Source organism: Mesocricetus auratus, unplaced genomic scaffold (genome assembly GCF_017639785.1).
Source record: "Mesocricetus auratus isolate SY011 unplaced genomic scaffold, BCM_Maur_2.0 Super-Scaffold_100010, whole genome shotgun sequence".
Taxonomy (NCBI): Eukaryota; Metazoa; Chordata; class Mammalia; order Rodentia; family Cricetidae; genus Mesocricetus; species Mesocricetus auratus.
This window is the reverse complement of record NW_024429194.1, coordinates 53033330-53054427: the sequence shown is the minus strand read 5'-3', so window position 1 is coordinate 53054427 and position 21098 is coordinate 53033330. Positions and strand designations below refer to the sequence as shown.

Here is a 21098-nt window from a genome sequence, read left to right as displayed (position 1 = left end):
ATCTTAATGTCACTTATGTTAGGAGTAGACTCTAACATCCCTTAAGTGTTGGGGCTCAAGGACATTGACATGTAAGGACAAGCAATGGTAGTCTAGCAAGACAACTGCATAACTAATCTTCCAGCTACACGAAACCAGAAATACTTGCACCAATAGTCTACTATGTTATAATGACTACAAGTTGGGAATGTAAACACTTCCTGGTTGTATGATTAAAACAGTTTCCTTCCACAACTAAAGTATTACCTGCATGCCGAAGCCAAACCACTGCAAGGTTGTATCTTTCAGAGCAAACCAGCGCGCTGAGCAGGGGAAGTGCAGAATTATATTCACCAACATCCAGAAAAGCTTCAGCAACATCAAGATAGAGGTCGCCCATATCTTCAGGATTCTGTTCCACCAGTGTTGTCAACAGAGGCTAAACCCCAAATAAAAGCCAGAGGTCAAACATTCATTACAAATAACCACCTCTCTTTGTCAGCTGCATGACACAAGCCAAAAGCAGCAAGGACTAACAAAAACAACTTGATGGTCACTTTTCTGTATTTCTATTAAAAAGATTAAGACTTCCATCACGTTTTACGCATTCATTCATCACTCTGTGTGAGCCTATTACCCCCAGCAGCTAGGAAGTAAGTCTACCAGGGAGTGCTTTCTCTAAGCACCGAACAAGCCTATGCCTTTGACTCTGTGTTTGCTGATGCTTGAAAAGCTACTCCATCAGTTCCTGATCAAGCATCACCTTCTCAGGTTACTCCCCTACTAAAACCACACACACACAGCTTTCTCCCATCCCTACATTCTGTCTATTTCTTGTTTTTCTTCAGAACACTTTTCATCAACCAATAACTTACGTATCTTATGGATGTATTTAATCTCTTAAAACAAATGATCCATCTAAGAAGGGAAGGTTTGTTTTACTCAATATCTTATCCTACAGTCAACAAAGCAGATGCCCAATACATTTTTTATTCAATGAAATACTTGTTCCAAAATCAGAAAAAGAAAGTATATATAGCAATTATAAACTGCCTAAAGGCCAATCACAACTTCTAATCTTGTTATCATTTTAAAAGAAAATTATTCCAAGCCCAATTCCAAAACATTTTGTTTTTATGAGTCATTCCTATGAAAGCAATTTGATGTTTACTGTGTCCTCCCCATTATTAAGAAATGTGAGCCTGGCTTTGGTGGCACAAGCCTTTAATCTCAGCACTCGGGAGGCAGAGGCAGGCGGATCTCTGTGAGTTCGAGGCCAGCCTGGTGTACAGTGCAAGTTCCAGGATAGCCTCCAAAACAATACAGAGAAACCCTGTCTCAAAAAACCAAAAAAAAAAAAAAGAGAAAGAAAGGTGAAAATCTAAGGTCAAGTTATAATTTCTAGGCATCTGAAGGAGATGCAGCTACTGCTACTTACATTGAGTGGCTCAAGGATATTGAGATGCACCAGGCAGACCATCAGCTTCACCGTGATATCAATTGGCACACTATCAGGTATAGAGCAGGTAACGGTCTCAGCAGCTGGGGAACCATCAGACAAGGCATTCTTATGTGCAAGCTCAGCACAGAAAGCAACCTAAGGCAACTCCATCCTGTATACAGATCTGATTTCCAACGGCTCACAGCAAAGATCTCAGTCAGTGCTCATTCTAGTCAACTCTATTAGCAGCTTCCTGCCTCCTTTAGTCTGTCTTTTATTTGGACTTATCCTGCCCTTTTTCTTAACATTAATATTCTTATTCCAGACATATACAAATTTCCATACTTTTTACCAGACTACAGAGGAATAAAAAGGTAAAAAATGACCAGGATATATGAAACCTCTCTTTTTAAATTCTTGAATTCAAAAGCTTTACTTTAGACTTTACTCTAGAGGGGTTTAAAAAGGGGTTAAGTACTTTCCTGCTTTCTAAAACTTCACTATAGCAAAACAAATTTTTAAAATTCTGGGAAATTAAAGGAATTCTTATCTATATTTATTTCGTAATCTGCGCATTAAACTACAAATCAGTTTGTTTTCCATTTCATAAACTGTACGTATTAGTGATGTGCCTTTAGTAGCAAACTCAAATTTAAGTTACTTACAAACTAAGTAATCTCATCTGTTTTACAGAATTTGCCATTAAGTGACTTTTCTGAGGTAACCCAGTCATAGGAATATGGTTTCATTATGAGACTGTTTAGCAATGAATACCAGCATAGTGACTGATAACACAAATTTAACTTTGGTATTTATTATACACAACTTTCCTACCATGAAAGTTTGCTCACTCAAGACCTAAGTGCCCTGACGACACATACCAAGTCTACTTGACTAAAGGCAGTACCTACAGCATATTCCTTCTGTAGACATCTATGGTCACCCACCTAACCAATAATTGTCATTGTAATGAGCTTTGTGACTTCTAAACTAGGATTCTTCTTAGATATAGGTTCTGTTTTCCAAATATTAGCATTTTGGTTTAGTGTTTAACATGGTCTGAATGTTCATATCCCATAAATGTCATGTACTGAAACCTCATCTCCAACATATGGTATAGCATATGATGGCATTAAGAGATGAGGTCTCTGGAAGATAAGGTCACAAGAGCTCTGCCCTCATGAAGAGGATTCATGTCCTTACAGAGAAGCCTAAGGGAGCTCTGTGTGTTTCTCCTACTTGAGGACACGGCAGATAGTACTACATCAAACCTATGCTACCTTTGTCTTAAGACTTCCAAGTCTCTAGAAGTTTGTTTCTACGTCACCAAGTCTAAAGTGTTTTGATATAGCAGCCCAAATAACTATTTAATGAAGTACACTTACTAAGGATATACTTAGTATAGATGTGTAGATTAACAATGTTGATTTTTAGATCAAATCACAAAGTAAAAGTCAACTTCCTGTTGACTACAAGATCAAGAGATTACAGACACTTGCAAATCACAGTTCAGCACAGTCACAATCTAAACACTAGACAAAGCAGAATTTGGATCAATTATATCTACAAGGTAAGAAGATCACTTAGGAAACCATGAGGAACTGAAACTACAGATGTTGTCTAAAACAAAACATACCTGCTTAGAGGCAACTATTTCAATCAGATAGCTATATCCCAAGGCAAAGTGATTAAACAAGCTAGTTACTTATCAGTTCTCAGGAAGATATTGTGTGAGTGTAAGAGAGAAAGAGAGTGAGAGAGAGAGAATAGTTAGTCCCTGCAGCATATGCAATACATTATTAGATAACAGTATTTATCTTTCAAAAAATGCTTGTCTTGCCAGGTATGGGGCATGTCTATATAATCCCAGCACTTCAGAGGTTGAGGCAGGGAGAAAGGGAGGAGGGAGGAAAAAGTATAGCTGTAAAGTAACTTATTTAGGTCTCAGTTCTAACTGAGGTCATGTGACAGTACGGAAACTAGCAAAGAACCCTTTAGCAGCCCAAACTCCATGTTTCCCACCATCCTCATCCCCTATAGCCTCATTAGTCTCTCAGGCACTCACCCCAGCAGCAGACCAAGACCTGTGCCCTCCTCTGTTTTCTCTGAACAGCAGTTACTACAGAGACTGTTTCACCATTGCTCCTAAAGATTAATGCTTGTTCTATTCAAACTGGTCTTCCCTATCCTATTTCCTTCAAGGACAGAAAAGTCAGAAATATACACATTCCCCCACAACTAGCAGGTCTTTTAAAGAAAAGCCTACTGAACTAGGTTTCCATTCCCAACAACTTTTCACTTCAGTCTTTATCTGACCCTTATCTTGTTTTTGTAAATTAGCACAAATTGATTTAGGTAAGTGAATTAATCTTTCCCATTAAGATGGATCATATTTTAAATGTTTGTGTTTCTGAGATCTCAAAGGACTGCAGCATGATGGAATTACTAAGCATCATCATAACAGGTCAAGAAGGCAGCTATCTGAAGCAGACAATACTTATATCAACGCACTCCCCGTAACTCCCATCAAAATTCTCTCAAACTAAGGATGAAAACACAGGAGTAAGGACACATACTATGACCACAAAAATGATAAATGTGTTACAATTCAGAGTCTAAGTCATACTTGTTAACATTTTCATAGAAGAAGTTAATGGGTGTAGTGCAAAGATCAGGCAGGAGCTGGAAGAGACCCTGGGAACGCACACTTCAGGTACAGCTGATCTGTGATTATGCATCTGAGCTTTCAAACACAAAAGGATAATCATACCTGATGGGGAAGTCCTGTGTATATGTCAATAAAGCACTGTTGGCCAATAAGGAAGCAAGATAGGTGGGACTAGGAGTCCAGGAGGACTCTGGGAAGGAGAAACACAGGGAGTCAAGATGTAACTGCCATAGGGATAAGAAGCCCTCTCCGGTAAGAGAAATACTTAGATTAACAATTATGGGATAAATACTTAAGTCAGAGCTAGCCAGTAAGAAACATGCAAGGCCAACAGCTTCATAATTAATACAGCGTCTTGTGCGTTATTTGGGACTCATGCGGCTCTGGAATCAGGCTGGTGGGAAGGCTTCTCTTTACACATACCAGTTTCTACTTTTTATGTGAACACTACATTTTAAGTAGAATTTTTAACTGTGATCACTTAGAGCCCTTGATCTACTCAGTAACTCTTTTTTCTTCTAAGAATAAAGAGGAGCTGAGTATGGCGATGCACAACTGTAATCCCAGCATTTGAAGGCTCAGGCAGGAGGATTGCCATGAGTTTGAGGCCAGCCTGGGCTACATGGTAAGTTCCAGGTTAGGCTACAGATTAAGATTCCACCTCAAAAAGGGACAAACAGAGCCGGGCAGTGGTGGCGCACGTCTTTAATCCCAGCACTCGGGAGGCAGAGGCAGGCGGATCTCTGTGAGTTCGAGGCCAGGCTGAACCGACAGCCTTCAAAACAATACAGAGAAACCCTGTCTCGTAAATACCAAAAAAAAAAAAAAAGGACAAACAGAATAAAACAATCAAAAGTTAAGAGAAATGGCAAGTTCAAATGGGCATATGAATAAATAAAAGAATTCAAAACATTATTTTTAAGACTGATTATAAACCAAGGGCTATCAATATAGCTCAGTATAGAGTGTTTGTCCTTCAGGCACAAGGCTCTTGGTTTGAGCCCTAGCACGGCACAAACAAAAGAAGAAAGATTAAATAAAAGCCAATATAAGAAGACTAGAATGCTGCTATGGTCATGGTCTGAGAATATTACCAACTCAACACCCAGCACCTAACGAGGGTTATGCACATGAAATTAACTACAACCTTTATTCTCTTCTGAAGTGCCTTCTTCCAAAGTTTCCTTTTCTAGGATAATTCCAGAAAAATCTGTAATTACCTAAAAAAAAAAAAAGGACAAAAAGAGAAATAAAAGTTACATATATAAAACTTTCTTGTGAATACTTATTTCAACTAGTCCTTACAACATAAAATGGCATTTAAAAGGAAGAATCTTTTTGAAATAAGAAATCCTATAGAACATTAGCATTATTATAGCATGTTGACTAAAGCCAAAGATTTATCAATTTGACTACCAACCAACCTGCTTTCTCCAACAAAAATCGCTCTGGTGAGTCCTGCTACCATTGAGTATAGACAGACTTGGGCTTTATAGTGGCATTATCATTTATCATATAATTACATTTCATATTTCACACAGATCTAGAAGTCTATTATTTCCACATAGTTTAGATATATAATTTAGTTTATAATTAAACAACAAGATGCTAATTTCTAAGCATTTCTGCCACAGGAGCACAGGTTTAAACCTAACCGCATGTGAGCATGCCTACCTCCAAAGCTTTGTCATACTGCTTGTTGGAAATATATAATTCAGCTGCTATGTTCACATCTTCCATGGAGACTAAGCCTTGATGTTTTGAGAAAGCTTCTTCAATTATGTTTATAGCTGAAGCACTGTCATTGGCTTCATAATAACTCCTAAAAAAAAGTGAGTGGCAAGTGAATGAATAGTTAATTCTGACCATAAAACTCAATGTCTTGCATAAGCACTCTAACAATTAAATACTTTCATTTTCTTAAAACTTAGGAGGGGGAAGCACTTAAAATTACAGTAGCACGTGCCCTCACTCTCAGAGCAGCACTAAAAGGGTAGAAGTAACAATGCCTACAAAAGGTGACCAAGATGGCTGGAGAGTCACATTAGTGGCAGAGGACTTGCCTAGAATGTGAAAGGCTCTGGTTCACGCCCCAATATTGCATTGTTTTCATCACAAAGAAATCAAAGGTGACAAAACAGACCTAAATGGCTAAAGAGATTCACCAGAATGTCAAGTATTTGCTATGTCAGCACGAGGTCCCAAGTTTGAGTCCCAAGTCCCAAGTAAAAAGTCAAGCATGGTAATAGGTGCTGGGAGACAGACACAAGCAAACCCTGGGGCTCACTGGCAGTCAGGCTAACATAATTCCTGAATCTAGGTTCCAGTTGAGACCCTGTCTCCAAAAAAGGGTAGATAGGTCCTGAGAAATATCAACAAAGGCTGACTTCCACATGCACAGGCACACATACGCATGCACATCTGAAAACAAGAACACATGAGTCAATTAATCCATACTATATTCCATGTAACAAATAACAGAGCTTTGAAGACACACGTCAATGGTACTCTATTTACCTAGCATGCAGAATAAGGGCCATGAGTTCAACTATGGGTCAGGTGGACAGTAGTCACTAAGATTCAAGGAACTTACATCAGATGGTCCAATACTGGAAGTGAATATAGGTCTATAGAAAATTCAAAGTAATTAATGAAGATGTTCAAAGCAAAACCTGCCTACCTATTCATGGCACAGATCTTACCCATTGTCAAAAGTGACAGGACATGGTAAGCGCCTGTTGATGCCAAGACTATCACTATTAATTTGTTTTATTGTTTTCTGTTGGTTTTACTAAAAAAAAAGTGCAATGAAATATGGAATCAGGCCTACCCAAAGCACAAGACAATGGAAATCTCACACTGAGAAGTGTACAAACAAATGACATGAAAGAAAATCAGCAGACCAATTCCAGGAAATAGTACAAAAGACTAACTTCTTCATGATGTCTTTGTTAGAAAAGCAAAAACATTCTAAAAGCCCAAATTTGACATGGGAATACTCAGGAGGCTTCAGTTAGAAGTTAACTATGCACTCTTGTTAAATAAGCTAATGGATCAGAACCAAAACCCTGGATTTTTGTTCCTGGCTTTGTTTTGTTTAATGCCAAGATAAAACTCAAGCTCTTGTGCATCCTAGGCAAGCATAGTACCATTGAGGTAGTTTCCTACTCTGAGAATCTGCTTAAAATTTTAGATTTCTTAATAGCAATAAAATGTCCTATTTGTAAAATATAAAATGATCAGAGCTGATACCGAGAAAAAATACAATTTCACAATGTATTGACAATGTCATAATTCCAAGTGTCTCACTTTCAAAAGTTATTTCCAACTCATTCCCAACATTAAAAAAATTGGCACCCTCTTCTGGGGTGCATTTCTCCCCCCACTCAGCAACAGTCACTCTTGGATCGTTTCAATTTGCCATGTTTCCAGGGTTAGACTCAAACAGCTGATCCAGCCACTCGCTCCCTTGATTTCTGTTGCTAATTACTAAAATCACTCCATTTGTTAATGATATGCAGTTAATGATAGTCCCTAACTTTGTGTAATTTTACTTTTGCTTGGAAAGTTTTATAAAATTAAAGTAATAGATTCATTTTCTTGCTCTTTCTATAAGTTCAATTATTTAAAAGTATGTATTGCTCTGAATTCTAAAACATACAAAACGCTATACTTACATATTTTCAAACCTGTCAGTGATAGGCTAGTAATGTGGGTTGATGTCAGGGCAGGAAAAGGTTTAAATATGGCCACAACATCACTTCACCTATATTATAACAGCGTAGCAGGGACTTGAAGTATAGTAAATGTGAAGAGAGCCTGTACAATTTTCTAGTTACTTTAAATCCACTTATAGTATAGTAATACTAATGTTTAAACTCAGAAATACGCACTCAGAGCAACTAGGAATATGCTTCACCCTGTTTTGTTAAAAGGGCATTTGTGAAAAAGGAGCTAGCCCAAAAAACAGAATTGTGTTCTTTCAGCAGGCTGTGCAGTGTTCAGTGAACACCGGAAAGTAAATGAGGGCACAGGTGCAGCCCTCCATCAAATGACTCCCACCCTGACCCTGCCACTCCAGTAAAACCAGAAGTGAATCTCTCTCTTCCTGACGACCTGAGTCATCCCCAGTTTCTTCATCTCTAGGTCTCCTCCTTCGCCCTTTTGACAATGACGTTATTGCTAAGGGAAAAAAGTGTCTAAGAACTATGAAAGTCACCAATGCCGAGTTCTCATTCTTTGCAGCAGAAAAGTCTGGCATGTGGCAGGCTAGTCTTCTCTGCTTACCAGATTTGAAAAGGCTTGGAAAGAGATTACTCAGCATTCACGACAACCTTCCACAGACAAAGAAAACCAATTCAACCAAGTGCTACAAAGTGGTTTAGGTCCAGGGCCTGCCTGTACCTCACCTTTGCCTTTTGTTTTCAACTGAGTGCATGTGCAGTAAGGCGGGTGTCCTGGAGGACATTTTTAGGGAGAATCCCCTATTTACCATCTTAACCTTATGCATAGTTGGGTGTGCATATGATTAAAATCACATGCATTATAGGAAGGGACATGTGCAGTAAGAAAGTATGTCACCTAATCTATCAGTCAAAATAGAGAACTGTTCAACTATGGCCTTTAACAAACATAACAACCAAACCCCTCTTGAACCCAAAGAGAAAAACTTGGGCACTTGAATACTTTCTCATTCGTGTGACCTGCAGAGTTTCTTTCTGATCTGTTTTTTTTTTTTTTTTTGCTTTGTTTTTGTTGTTGTTGTTTGTTTGCTTGCTTTTGAATGAAGTTTCCTTGCTACTATGTGCACCTTATTTTCAGTTCTTTGGATTAGAGACTAAGACGTTAGAAGCAGCTGACCTAGGCCCACTGTGCTAACATCACCAATCTGTCAAAGATCTCCAGGTACCAACCCTCAGCGCCACATCTCAGTGTTTGCTCCATGGGGCCTGTCTGCCACACTTCATAGGGACGGCCACCCCCCCTCACTGAAGTGCTTCCTTCAGGGAGTCTAAAGTGTCACATTCTGTCTTCACCTCTTCCCTGCGGTGGGCATTTTCTTTTCATCTGCTGGCTGTCTCCTCCTTCCCCCGATGTCTAAATGCTCGAGTAACTCGGGGGGTCAGCGCTTCTTCAGGGCTTTCTGTGACCACCTTCTCCCCCACCCCCTATACACGGCACACATGCATGCACTCCATATCAGCACATCAATCTTTAGCTGCACTCTCAAGTTACACTGAGAATCTGATCACTCTTACTGCCTTCTGCTGTTTCTACCCTGATCATGCTATGCCTTTCTCTCGCAAGGATCATTTCAGTAATTTTCTGTCTTCCTGTTTCTGCCCTTACCACTGTTCAATTTTTGCTCAGACAAGCAACCAAAACTGATGAACTTAAAATTTAAGTCAAATCATGTCATTTTTCTACTCAGACCCTTCATTGAGCATAAAAGCTACAGTCCTCACCACAGGCCACAAGGGCCAGCTGCTCGATCCTTCGGGCCTTCTCCACTGTGCTTACCGTAATACATCAGCTTCCGTCTTGTCCCTGCACATACCTGTTTCCTCTTCCCTAAGTACTGGCTCCCTTTACCCAGTACTACCAGAAGGCAGAGAACTGAGTGTGGTGATACATCGTTACGATCTAATAAAGCTTGCCTGGAGTTCAGAATGCGAAGCTAGCCAAGCCATAGAGGCCAGGCAGTGGTTGTACCCACCTTTAATCCCAGCAGCCACACTGGTTAGCCACAGAAGCTGGGCAGTGGTGGTGCACGCCTTTAATCCCAGCACTAGAGAGGTATATAAGACAGGAGCAGGATCTCAGGGTGGATTAGTCTCCAGCCACGTTGAAGACAGGATCATCCCAGCCTTGGTAGAGATAACAACTCTCTGGTGGCTTGGCCGATTTGCTTCTCTCCTCTCCAGCTTGAACCCAATATCTGTCTCTGGGTTTATATTATTCATGCTATATCCCGTGTCCTTCACTCAGTTTTTAAAATAACATACTCTATACCTTGTACTTCTTTCCCTGTTTAATTTTTCTTCATCACTTATCAATGTGATATATTAAATATCTATTACTTGATTCCTGCTTATCTCCTCTCACAGGGCTATAGACTCCATGAGGGCAGAGAACTTTTAATGGTTGCTTGATAGCTGTCATCTGGCTCCCTGTACAATGCCTATGTAAGATACAATCAATGACTATTTCTGGAGGGCAAATGAGAACCAAAGCAAAGCCTGATCAGTCAGCTGGCCATTGCTACTCTCCACACAGATTACAGTACACCTGAAAACAAGCTGATCATCATGAGCCACCCAGCTGACACTCCTCAGTCTCTTAGACCATGCGCTACAGTAACCACCCGGCTGACACTCCTCAGTCTCTTAGACCATGCGCTACAGTAGCCACCCGGCTGACACTCCTCAGTCTCTTAGACCATGCGCTACAGTAACCACCCGGCTGACACTCCTCAGTCTCTTAGACCATGCGCTACAGTAACCACCCGGCTGACACTCCTCAGTCTCTTAGACCATGCGCTACAGTAGCCACCCGGCTGACACTCCTCAGTCTCTTAGACCATGCGCTACAGTAGCCACCCGGCTGACACTCCTCAGTCTCTTAGACCATGCGCTACAGTAGCCACCCGGCTGACACTCCTCAGTCTATTAGACCATGCGCTACAGTAGCTGCAAACTTAACTGCAGATAATCTGGAAGATGCTCTGTGCTCAAAACATACCATCAGCCATCAACTTAGAGTTGCTTCCCTGACTAAACTTGTAAAAATATATCTACTGCTCCCATATAACTGTCCTGAGACCGTGAGGGGCAGTTCACAGCTAAACAGCATCAGAATACGAGTCACAGAGAGAACAGGTTAATCCTAATATGCCAAAATTAAGACAGTTAACCCAGGATGAAATGTTGCATTGTGCTCTTCAAACAGAAAGAAGAGCAGTAAATGTCACTTCATCAAATGCTTTCTGCTTTGTTCTACTTCACAACATATCAAAGAAGTAGTATTCTAAAGAAAGGACATGTGACAGTAACAGGTCAACACATAACAGACTACTCTAGAACTGACTCAAGATGATTATAGAATATTGCAGACCACAAAGATTTCATTGACACATCTGCAACAAACATCATTTTTAAAAAGTCACAAATAAATACAACTTCAACTAAGTCACAGAAACGTGGGAGTCTAATCCCTTCACAGAACACACCTCATTTTTCAGCTTCTGAGCCCTAGAATGCAATGTCACATACAAAACTTTCTAAGCAATCACACAGTTGACTTAGAGACCAATATGCACTAAATTTAAAAACGCTATAATTGGACAAATATAAAACAAAAGACAAAATTTTCTTTGAACCTCAATGCAAAATACATTCTATTTCAAATAGCTTTGATTTGCAAAATGACTAATAAAGACATGTGTGTGTATATATATAATTTCACCTCAAACTTACTTTGCCATATCTCTGGCCAACTGCATAAAACGTTCTCCATCAGATGGAGACAAAAGATTTAAAATACGCCTATAACCATCCATGGCCATTTTATGATCACCCATCTGTTCATAAAGGCTTGATCTCTCCCACAGGTAACGAACATTAGTAGGTTCATATTTAAGAGCTAGAAAGAAAAGAGAAATAAAAAATTACATTTATCAAAAGAAAAGTGACTTACTTCAAAAATGTAATAAACACTTTCCCACTGGAAACAAAAAATTATTCTGGGATAAATCTATCTTCACAAGAATTCCTGACTGGGCTTGGTCTAAGACCAGACTTGAACTTCTACAATAATCCTCATTTGGTTACTCAATTCACAAAAGTTAACAGACTGAGAGCAAAACTGAGCTCAGTGGGAAATCTAAAGGTTTGTGCTATATTCAACACAATATAAAGTCACAAATAAACATGAGAACAGAGGGCTCCAGATATACTGTAACAGATTGTAAGGAACAAATTTGGGCAAGGAGCATAACTCAACAAATACAAGTAACAACTATTATGTAACTAATAGTTGTGGCAACACAACCTCTATACCTAAGCTCCAGGAAAATCACAGATGATGAAGTGGAAAGATCATAGATCCAGAGGCCTAGGATACCTGCTGTGAAATAGTATTCCCTAGACATAACATGGAAAATGCACCCATAAACCTTTAACAATAGGGTTTCCTGAACAAGACCAGCATAATGACAACACTAGTGGATATGCCGACACAGATAAGGAAAATTCCACATGCCTATCTCTAAAAGATCTACAGGTGATCAATGATCTGAGAGAAAGAATCTGTCTCCTCCAGGAACAAGGGAGGTATTTTCCTATCCCAAGTGGTTAGCCCTGGACACATGCACATATAAGTAGGGCTAAATGGATTTACCAGGAGATAGATATAGATAGATAGATAGATAGATAGATAGATAGATAGATAGAGATATGCATACACACACATACACATTTATGTATACTCATGCACTGTCTATAAAGAGGTGAACATGAATTTGGAGGGCAACATGAGAGGAACTGAAGGGGAGAGGGAAGGCAGGAGTGACAGAGATGCAGTTCTCATGTATAAAGTCCTCCAAAAATTTTAATTTAAAAAAGAGAGAAATAAATACATTTGAGTTAACACAAAATGTATTAATGACCCATCATATAGCATCTAACGAAACAAAACAAGAAAAATAGTTCTTCCCATCTGCACAAGAAAGACGTTATTACCTTTTGTATAACAAAAAATAGCCTGCTTAATATTATCTTGTTCCAGAGACATTTCTGCCAGCCTAACCCATTCTTCTGTGTCACTGGGATTTAAGTGTGCAGCAATCAATTCAAACTGCAATGATTTCTCCATGTCACCTTGATCCTCGTATATCATGGCAAGTGTAGAGAATGGCTCATAAGCCAAAGGAGCTATAATAATAAAAAATAACATAAAATAAACTTCATTGGCTAACGGAAAGGGCTAAAGCTGGTATTGATACTACAGTTCAAACTACAGATTTTTTTCCTAATATCTAAATCATTCCAACAATTATAAAAACCAATCAACAGAACTTTGAAAAATACCAAACACTTTATTATACTTTGTTTTCAAACAGTTTTAGCCATTTATAATTCATTTACTTATTTTCAAGATGAACTCTTGCTACCTAGCTCAGGCTGACCTCAAACTTAATATCTAGATCAGGTTGGTCATAAACCTAAGATACCCCCCTAGCCTCCCTAGTTCTAGAAATTAAAAACAAGCACCGAACATCATTATTAAAGCATTATTTTCACAAAATACAATTTCATGAAAATCCTCCTTTCTACCATACCTTTCTACCATACTAAGGCCAAAAATGGCCTAAAAACTAGAGGATTTCACCCAAGAAGTACCAGTCACATCCGTGTGGTTGAACTTGCACTATTTCAAACACCTGTATCATAGAGGATGCTTGTATACAGGGTACCCAAACAGCACCCCAGTCTAAGATGTCAAATACAATGGTTAATCTATAGTTTTAAAACACTATGTACGGAAAAATTTCAAAAACTTCTGGAGATTAAAGCCAAAGTGTTTTCCAAAATAAAAAGCTAAGCTGAAAGAAATAACATTGGGAAACAAGAACTAAGCAATAATATATCCTACGATATTCTTGGTTAATATTATTTCTGATGAACTGGGTTAATATGTAGTAGCCACGCAAAGAGTAATCATGAAAATTATATAAGATTTCAAAAAGGACCAAGTCTAACTCAAGGGAAATGGCACAGTATTGAACTAATGCTTTAGCAGTATAACAACTACCCAAAACACCTTGCAGACAAAATTGATAACAATCAGAACAGTGATGTGATACAAGCAATTGGTCACAATCACTATTGAAGATGTCCTCCAACATATCTATGATGTGCCATCTAATGGAGAGGTAAAATGGCAAATTTAAATGCATCTTTACTAACACATAGATTAAAATAATTCAGCACTGCCTAATCTAGAAAATGGGACAAGCCAGGTGGTGGCAGTGCACACCTTTAATTACAGTGATTGGGAGACAGAGGTAGGAGGATCTCTATGAGTTTGAGGCCAGCTGAGTTTACAGAGTGAGTTCCTGGACAGCCAAAGCTATAGAGAAACCCAGTCTCAAAAAACTAAAATAAATAAATAAATGATCAATAACTATCAAATTCTGAAATTTATCAGAATGTTCTTCAAGTGGTATTAACATAATAGACTCACCATTTAAATATATACATGCATATATTTATTTATTAAAGGGCTGAGGTCATAACTCCATTGGTAGAACACTTGCCTAGAGTGCAGAAAGATGGATTCAGTTCACATCATAATAGAGACAGATGGATGAATGGATAGATAAACTACCTGACTTAAAAAGATTAATGCTGCCGGGCGGAGGTGGCGCAAGCCTGTAATACCAGCACTCAAGAGGCAGAGGTAGGCGGATCTCCGTGAGTTCGAGACCAACCTAGTCTACAAGAGCTAGTTCCAGGACAGTCTCCAAAGTCACAGAGAAACCCTGTCTCAAAACCGCTCCCCTCCCCCAAAAATTAATGCTATAAAAGTCTTAAAAAGCCTAAAAAGAAGATCTGAAAGATATTACTGATTTGTACTGAATCACACACCTGGTTTCCATCTTCTAGTAACTCCTAGCATTGTGAAAAGTGGCAGCTTACCGTTACCACAGTCACCTCTCACTTCTAAATGTATTTTATATAACTAGCCCAATCAGATTCTTCTCCATTTGCTATAAAAGTCAACCAGTTAACTATTATCAATAAGGTTCCTGCAGGAAATACCTTGTCTTATGATTTCCATGCACATCAATATTGCCTCTTCATGTTCTCCTCGAGCAAAGCGAATATTGGCTTCACCCATGAGACCTCTCAGGGCTCTGGGAAGTTTACTCCGAGGCCTCTTCTCCTGTCCAGAAGGAAAACAACAAGGAGATTAAGATAGAGTATAGCTCATATTTCAATTCCAAACACACATATAAAACATAATGGGAACTTCTCTCTAAAACTATATCTTCTAAATTCATAATAGGTACTTAGTGATAATTCTGATGCCTTAATAGTTAAGTCTAATCACACAAAGCAAGCTAAAATTCAAATGCAGGAAAGAACAAAATTATTTTATCATACTCTCCAAAGAGGAACACCAAACAAAGGAAAAACAAACAAAAACAAAACAAACCTTCCTACAGTTGAAAGTTCAAAGCACAATTAAATACAAACTGCCAAATGGTCAGGAATTACTAAACCGCTGATCATCATACACTAAATGGATCCATCCCATTACATACCAGGACACTTACTAAAAAGTCCTTCTTCTTGGAAATTCATCAAAATAAATTTGGTAAACAAACAACAACAACAAAAATCCCACTGAGTATAATATAGATTTTTCAGTAGCAAAACGACAGAACGCCTCAACATACGAACAATTAAGTCGGAAATAAAATTCTCTAAAATGAAGCACAAGAAATGCATGGCAATTCATGACACACTCAAAGAAAAGAAAATGTCTAGACATACACTTAACTCTACAATGAAGTTTCAAATCTCTGAAGAGACTAAGGAAGACACCAGAAGATGGAAAGATCTCCAATTTATGGACTGGCAGAATATTGTAAAAATGACCATTCTACCAAAGGCAATTTACAGATTCAATGCTATACCAATCAAAATGCCCTAAACAGAAGCAGGGAAAGAAACCCAATAAAAACAAAAATATCCTAAAGCTCATATGGAACCACAAAATAACCCAGATAGCCAAGGCAATCCTAAGAAAAAAAGTCAATGCTGGAGAGATTAGTCAATGATGGAGAGATTACCATTCCATATTTCAAGATATATTACAGACTTATAACAATAAAACGGAATAACACTGAAACAAAACACACACATTGGCCAATCAAACAAAAGAGAAGACCCTAACATTAGTCTATCCAACTACAGCTGTCTGATGTCAAAAACATACACTGGAGAAAAGACAACATCTTTAACAAAATATGCTGGGAAAACTGGATGTCTACACATACAATAAAATTAAACCCTACACAAAAACTAACTCCAAATGGATCAAAGACCTCAATGTGAAACCTAATACTGAAACAGCTAGAAGAAAACATAGGCAGTCCCACATGATACAGGTGTCAGAAAGGACTTCCTGAACAGGATCCACTTTCAAAGAAATTAAGGCCAACAACTGACAAGTGGGACCTCATAAAACCAAAAGACCTTTGTACAGGAAATAATCAACCAAGTGAAAAGGAATCCAAAGCAGTGGGAGAGACTGTCAACTACACATCTGACAGAGAATTAATATCCAGAATAAGTAAAGAACTCAAAAAAAGTCAAAAAAACAAATAACTAAAAAAAAAAAAATGGGTTTGAAATCTGAACAAAGAGTCCTCAAAAAGAAATACAGGTGGCTAAGAAATATCTCAAGAAGTGTTCATCATCCTTATCTATTAGGGAAATGCAAATCAAAACAACTTTGAGATTTTTATCTTACCCTAATCAGAATGGCAAAGATCAACAAAATGACAGAGAACAATGTTATCAAGGATGGGGGAGAGGGAGCGTGGTGGGACCTTTCAATGTTGGTGGGACTGCAAACTGGTCCAGCCACTCTAGCAATCAATGTGGAGAATCCTCAAAAAGCTAAAAGTGTAGCATATGACTCACCTATACCATTCCTTGACATACCTAAAGCTCCTACTCCACAGACAATTCCTCAGCCATGTTAACTATTGCTCTATTCACAATAGATAAGAAATAATGTAAATTTCCTTGAGCACATGAATTAATAATGAAAATGTAGTATATATGCACTAAGGAATACTATTCTTTATGAAAAATGAAATCATAGCATATGCAAGTAAATGGATGAAACTAGAAAATATTATGTAAGGTAAGAAGCCAGACCCAGAAAGATAAACATCATGTGTTCTCTCTTAGTTATGGATCCTAGCTCCAAGTCTTCAAAAGTGAGCATACAACCTGGAGTAACTACAAAAACATGGAACATTTATCTAGTAGGAGGGGAGGGTTGTTATATCTAAAAGCGAGTAACAGGACACAGGTGCTATGAAAGGGAAATAGGAAAAGCAGGTTAGCAAAACTTTCCCAGGAAAGAAGGGTAAGAAGAACAAAAGATGCTTGAAAAAGCCATATGAATCATAGTAAGTAGTTTCTGTTTACTTAAAACATACATATGAAAGAGAGAGAGAGAGAGAGAGAGTCAGTGTGTATGTATGTTTTTAATGAAGTTGCATCAAGAAGGGTGGTGATAATGCTCCCCCCAAGAATAATAGTTTATCTAACAAAAAGCCCAGTGACAGGTACAGGAGGTATCCCTTCGAGTTGTTGGTCAGAGTAGTATGAAAGATCCCACCCCCACAAAAGAATGAGATTTTGCCATGGCCCTTGGTTGCCTCCAAGAAGTCAAAGTTAAGACTTTCTTGCTGAAGACAAAACACACTTCAGACAGAGGATGAAGGAACAGAGCTAGCACTACCCTGAAAGTCTACTCCTAGAGAACTAGCTCTCATAACTAAAGGTTTTTTCCTTTGCCAAAGGATAAAGGCAATAAACAGTCATACTTAGCTGTACAGCCTAAAACTACAACTATGACCAGAACAGCAAGAAATTCTGAAAAGCGCATAATGGCACCTATATATACTGGGGTAACCAACAGCCATCTTCCTGGATTCATCCCATTCAACAAGAGGGAATGCAAGCCTGGTACTTTAAACTTGGACAACTACTCATGGCTGGTGAAGCCATGGAACCAGAGGACACACTTTCCTACACCAGAATAACCTCTATGTTCTAATCCTTATATCCACAGTAAGTGCTTCTCTCACCCCTCATCAAAGAAATGTCTTTTTGCAGCAGATGAGCAGATGAGAAAGCTACAAGTGGTCACAATGGCAGTCTACAACACAACTCCTACATCTAAGGCTCAGAAACGTTGCAGAAAGGGGGTTGAAAGATTTTTAAAAGCCAGAGAACCATGATGTCTGCTGAGAGACTGTCTTCTATCTATGACAGTAAAACTACCCATGAAATCAACAGTATGGTTACCTAAGTAATAACTGAAAAATGACAGTACTAATTGACATGCCAATGGGAATGGGAATAATCTCACAGCCCCAGCCCTAGATGAAGAGCTACAGCAATCAGTGTGCTGAGAAAGGGAGGGAGGATTGGATTAGTAACCCTGATAGGTCACTAAGCCCCAGCTGTTAGCATATACATAAGAGCAACATTAAATGAACTCAGCGAGTTGTACTTACATATTCTCTCTCTCTCTCTCTCTCTCTCTCTCTCTCTCTCTCTCTCTCTCTCTCTCTCTCTCTCTCTCTCTCTCTCTATCTCTCCCCCCCCCCCTCTCTCTCTCTCTCTCTCTCTCTCTCTCTCTCTCCCCCCCTCACACACACACACATGCACGCACCAAGAATAAGAGATCATGACTTTAGAGGTGGCACAGAGATGACACAGGAGGGGTTGGAGGAAGAAGACAGGGTGGGAAATGATATAAATACAGTACACATACATGAAATAAAAATAAAAGTCTAAAAAGAAAGAAATGAGACAGTTGCCTCCCAGTTTTTGTTCTCACTGCTGAACTCCCCAACTATAACTGGAGCTTCCTTTCAATGACTATATCACTTTCTTACATTTTTATAAATAATAAAATAATGAACACCTTACTTTCATCATTTTTTTGGTTTCACGGTTGAGAACCATCTCCAACACAAACACATCGCCTGCAGTGGGTTGCTCGGGTGTCTCCTCCTCCTCCTCCTCTTCTTCCTCTTCCTCTTCATCATCTTCAGTCTCTCCAAGCATGGAAGCAAAGACTTTGTGAACTGACTTACTCACTCCATCTGATGTTTCTCCTAAGGAAACATTGAGGGTTGGGGGGGGAGAATCAGTAAAATGACTTTAAAATCTTTCTAGTTTACACAAGCTCCTAACCACAGCAACAACCAAGCTGAAAGCAATGACAAATGAACACCTTCCTCACTCCCCAAAAAAGAAAAGAAAGCTATCACAAAGAAATGTCTTTTTACTCTGCAGGAATGGCCAATTCATCCTCTACGCCTCATCTAGACATACAGGCAAAACCAACAGCACATACAGCGAACGGGTAAGAGTGGAGAGGGAAACATTTTTTAGCTACAAGGCACAAATGTAAGACCTAAGGAAGCCTAGTGGGAGGATGACCGGTAACTGAAACCTGAGAGCCCTGAGCCTGAAGGCAGGATGGGAGCATATCACCAACTGATCTAATCAATTGGTGAGCTCCAGGTTCAGTGAGTGTGGCGGTTTAAATAAGAATGGTCCCCACAGGCTCATATATTTGAATGCTTAGTCTCCAGGAAGTGGCACTATGTGAGAAGGATTAGGAGGTATGGCTTTGTTGAAGTAGGTGTGGACTTTCTGGAGTATGTCACTGGGAGTGGGCTTTCAAGTTTCAAAAACCCACCAGGTCCAGTCTCTCTCTCTCTCTTTCTCTTTCTCTGTCTCTGTCTCTCTGTCTCTGTCTGTCTCTGTCTCTGTCTGTCTCTGTCTCTGTCTGTCTCTGTCTCTGTCTGTCTCTGTCTCTGTCTGTCTCTGTCTCTCTGTCTCTCTCTCTGTCTCTCTCTCTCTGTCTCTCTGTCTGTCTCTCTCTCTCTCTCTCTCTGCCTACGGATCAGGATATGGTTCTTAGCTACTTCTCCAGCACCACACCTGCCTGCCACCAAGCTCCACGCCGTGATAATAATGGACTAAGACCTGAAACTGTAAGCAAGGCCCCAATTAAATACTTTCTTTTATACATGCTGCTGTGGTTATGGTGTCTCTTCACAGCAATAGAACAATAACCAAGAACGCCCGTCTCAAAACAACATACTGGAATGTGATAAAAGGAGACACCCAATGTCCACCTCTGGCCTCCATACATGTATACATGGGCACACATGCACACAATGCACACATGCTTAAGGAAATAAAATTATCATTATTCATAGAAGACATGATCATATTGTATACAACCCAAAAGATTGTACATACAAAGTGTCAGAATACACGGTTACCTGGCAAAGTTATTTTAAAAAGGAATTGAACCCAGGGCCTTGCATATACTGTGCTAGATAAGTATCAACACTGAGTTGTGTCCTTGGCTCCCCTTTCTCTTTGAGACCGAGTCTCACTAAGCTCAGGCTGGCCTTGAGCTCATTCTGTAGCTCAGAATGGTCTTTAACCTGGGATTCATCTATCTCAGTCTCCCTAGTAGTGGGATCGCAGTAAATCAGCAATAATGAACTGGAGATGAAATTAAAAGGCCCAGTATGTGTGGTAATTAGGAAATGACCTTAAAAGCTTGGTATTCAAGAACATCAAGGAGGAAAAAAACACGATTCTAGAGCCCTCCTCTTTCCAATACATAGATTCTCTTGTCCAAAGTCATCTTTTGTCTACTCTGAATGCATGCTTACACTACTAACCCTTCCTGAGGAACAGGAGCATCTTAGCTCTAAAGGACTGACAGGATGACGTCAGCTGAGGCCAGCCAGTTCTTATCCACCAGAAATGGACTCAGCTGATCCTATTTCCACCCCCTTTTCCCTCGTGGAAGGCCTTGAATAGTAAGGCTGGCAGTCACCAGTGGTATTGCTGCTGTAAGTGTACCCCAGAGACTGTCTACTGAAGAGCTCACCTTTCCTTAAGCAGCCCCTTCCCACCCCACTCGCCTAGAAGACATTAACCTCAATCCTGTCTCCTTGTCTCTTCTTCCAACATGGTCCAGAAACTCAGGAATAAAGTGTGAATTTTCCCTGCAAAGGTTTGCTTGCTCCAAAAGAAAAGTACTACACAAAACTGGAGCTCAGTTGGGCTTACCAGTCAGACCCCTAAACTGATGCTACATTCTAAGTGATACCAGCAACCCAAATGATTTGACAGAGACAAATGAATACGATCAGTCATCAGC

General features: G+C 39.4%; 2 protein-coding genes across 3 annotated transcripts in view; one reads left to right on the top strand and one right to left on the bottom strand.

Moving 5' to 3' along the window:
• The window catches only part of Ccdc150 (coiled-coil domain containing 150), a 124569-nt gene extending 123997 nt beyond the window's left edge, over positions 1 to 572 (top strand). For both annotated transcript variants that reach the window (XR_005879937.1, XR_005879936.1), the window contains one exon: positions 289 to 572. The gene's annotated coding sequence lies outside the window, so the exon portion shown is untranslated. The remainder of the gene's footprint in view (positions 1 to 288) is intronic.
• Gtf3c3 (general transcription factor IIIC subunit 3) overlaps positions 1 to 21098 on the bottom strand; it is a 37167-nt gene that overhangs the window by 13507 nt on the left and 2562 nt on the right. The window contains exons 3-10 of the mRNA XM_040753629.1: positions 18833 to 19020; positions 14909 to 15032; positions 12827 to 13018; positions 11564 to 11729; positions 5763 to 5910; positions 5236 to 5308; positions 1418 to 1521; positions 247 to 418 (exon numbers count right to left, since the gene is read on the bottom strand). Coding sequence (XP_040609563.1) covers positions 247 to 418; positions 1418 to 1521; positions 5236 to 5308; positions 5763 to 5910; positions 11564 to 11729; positions 12827 to 13018; positions 14909 to 15032; positions 18833 to 19020 — 1167 coding nt within the window. The remainder of the gene's footprint in view (positions 1 to 246; positions 419 to 1417; positions 1522 to 5235; positions 5309 to 5762; positions 5911 to 11563; positions 11730 to 12826; positions 13019 to 14908; positions 15033 to 18832; positions 19021 to 21098) is intronic.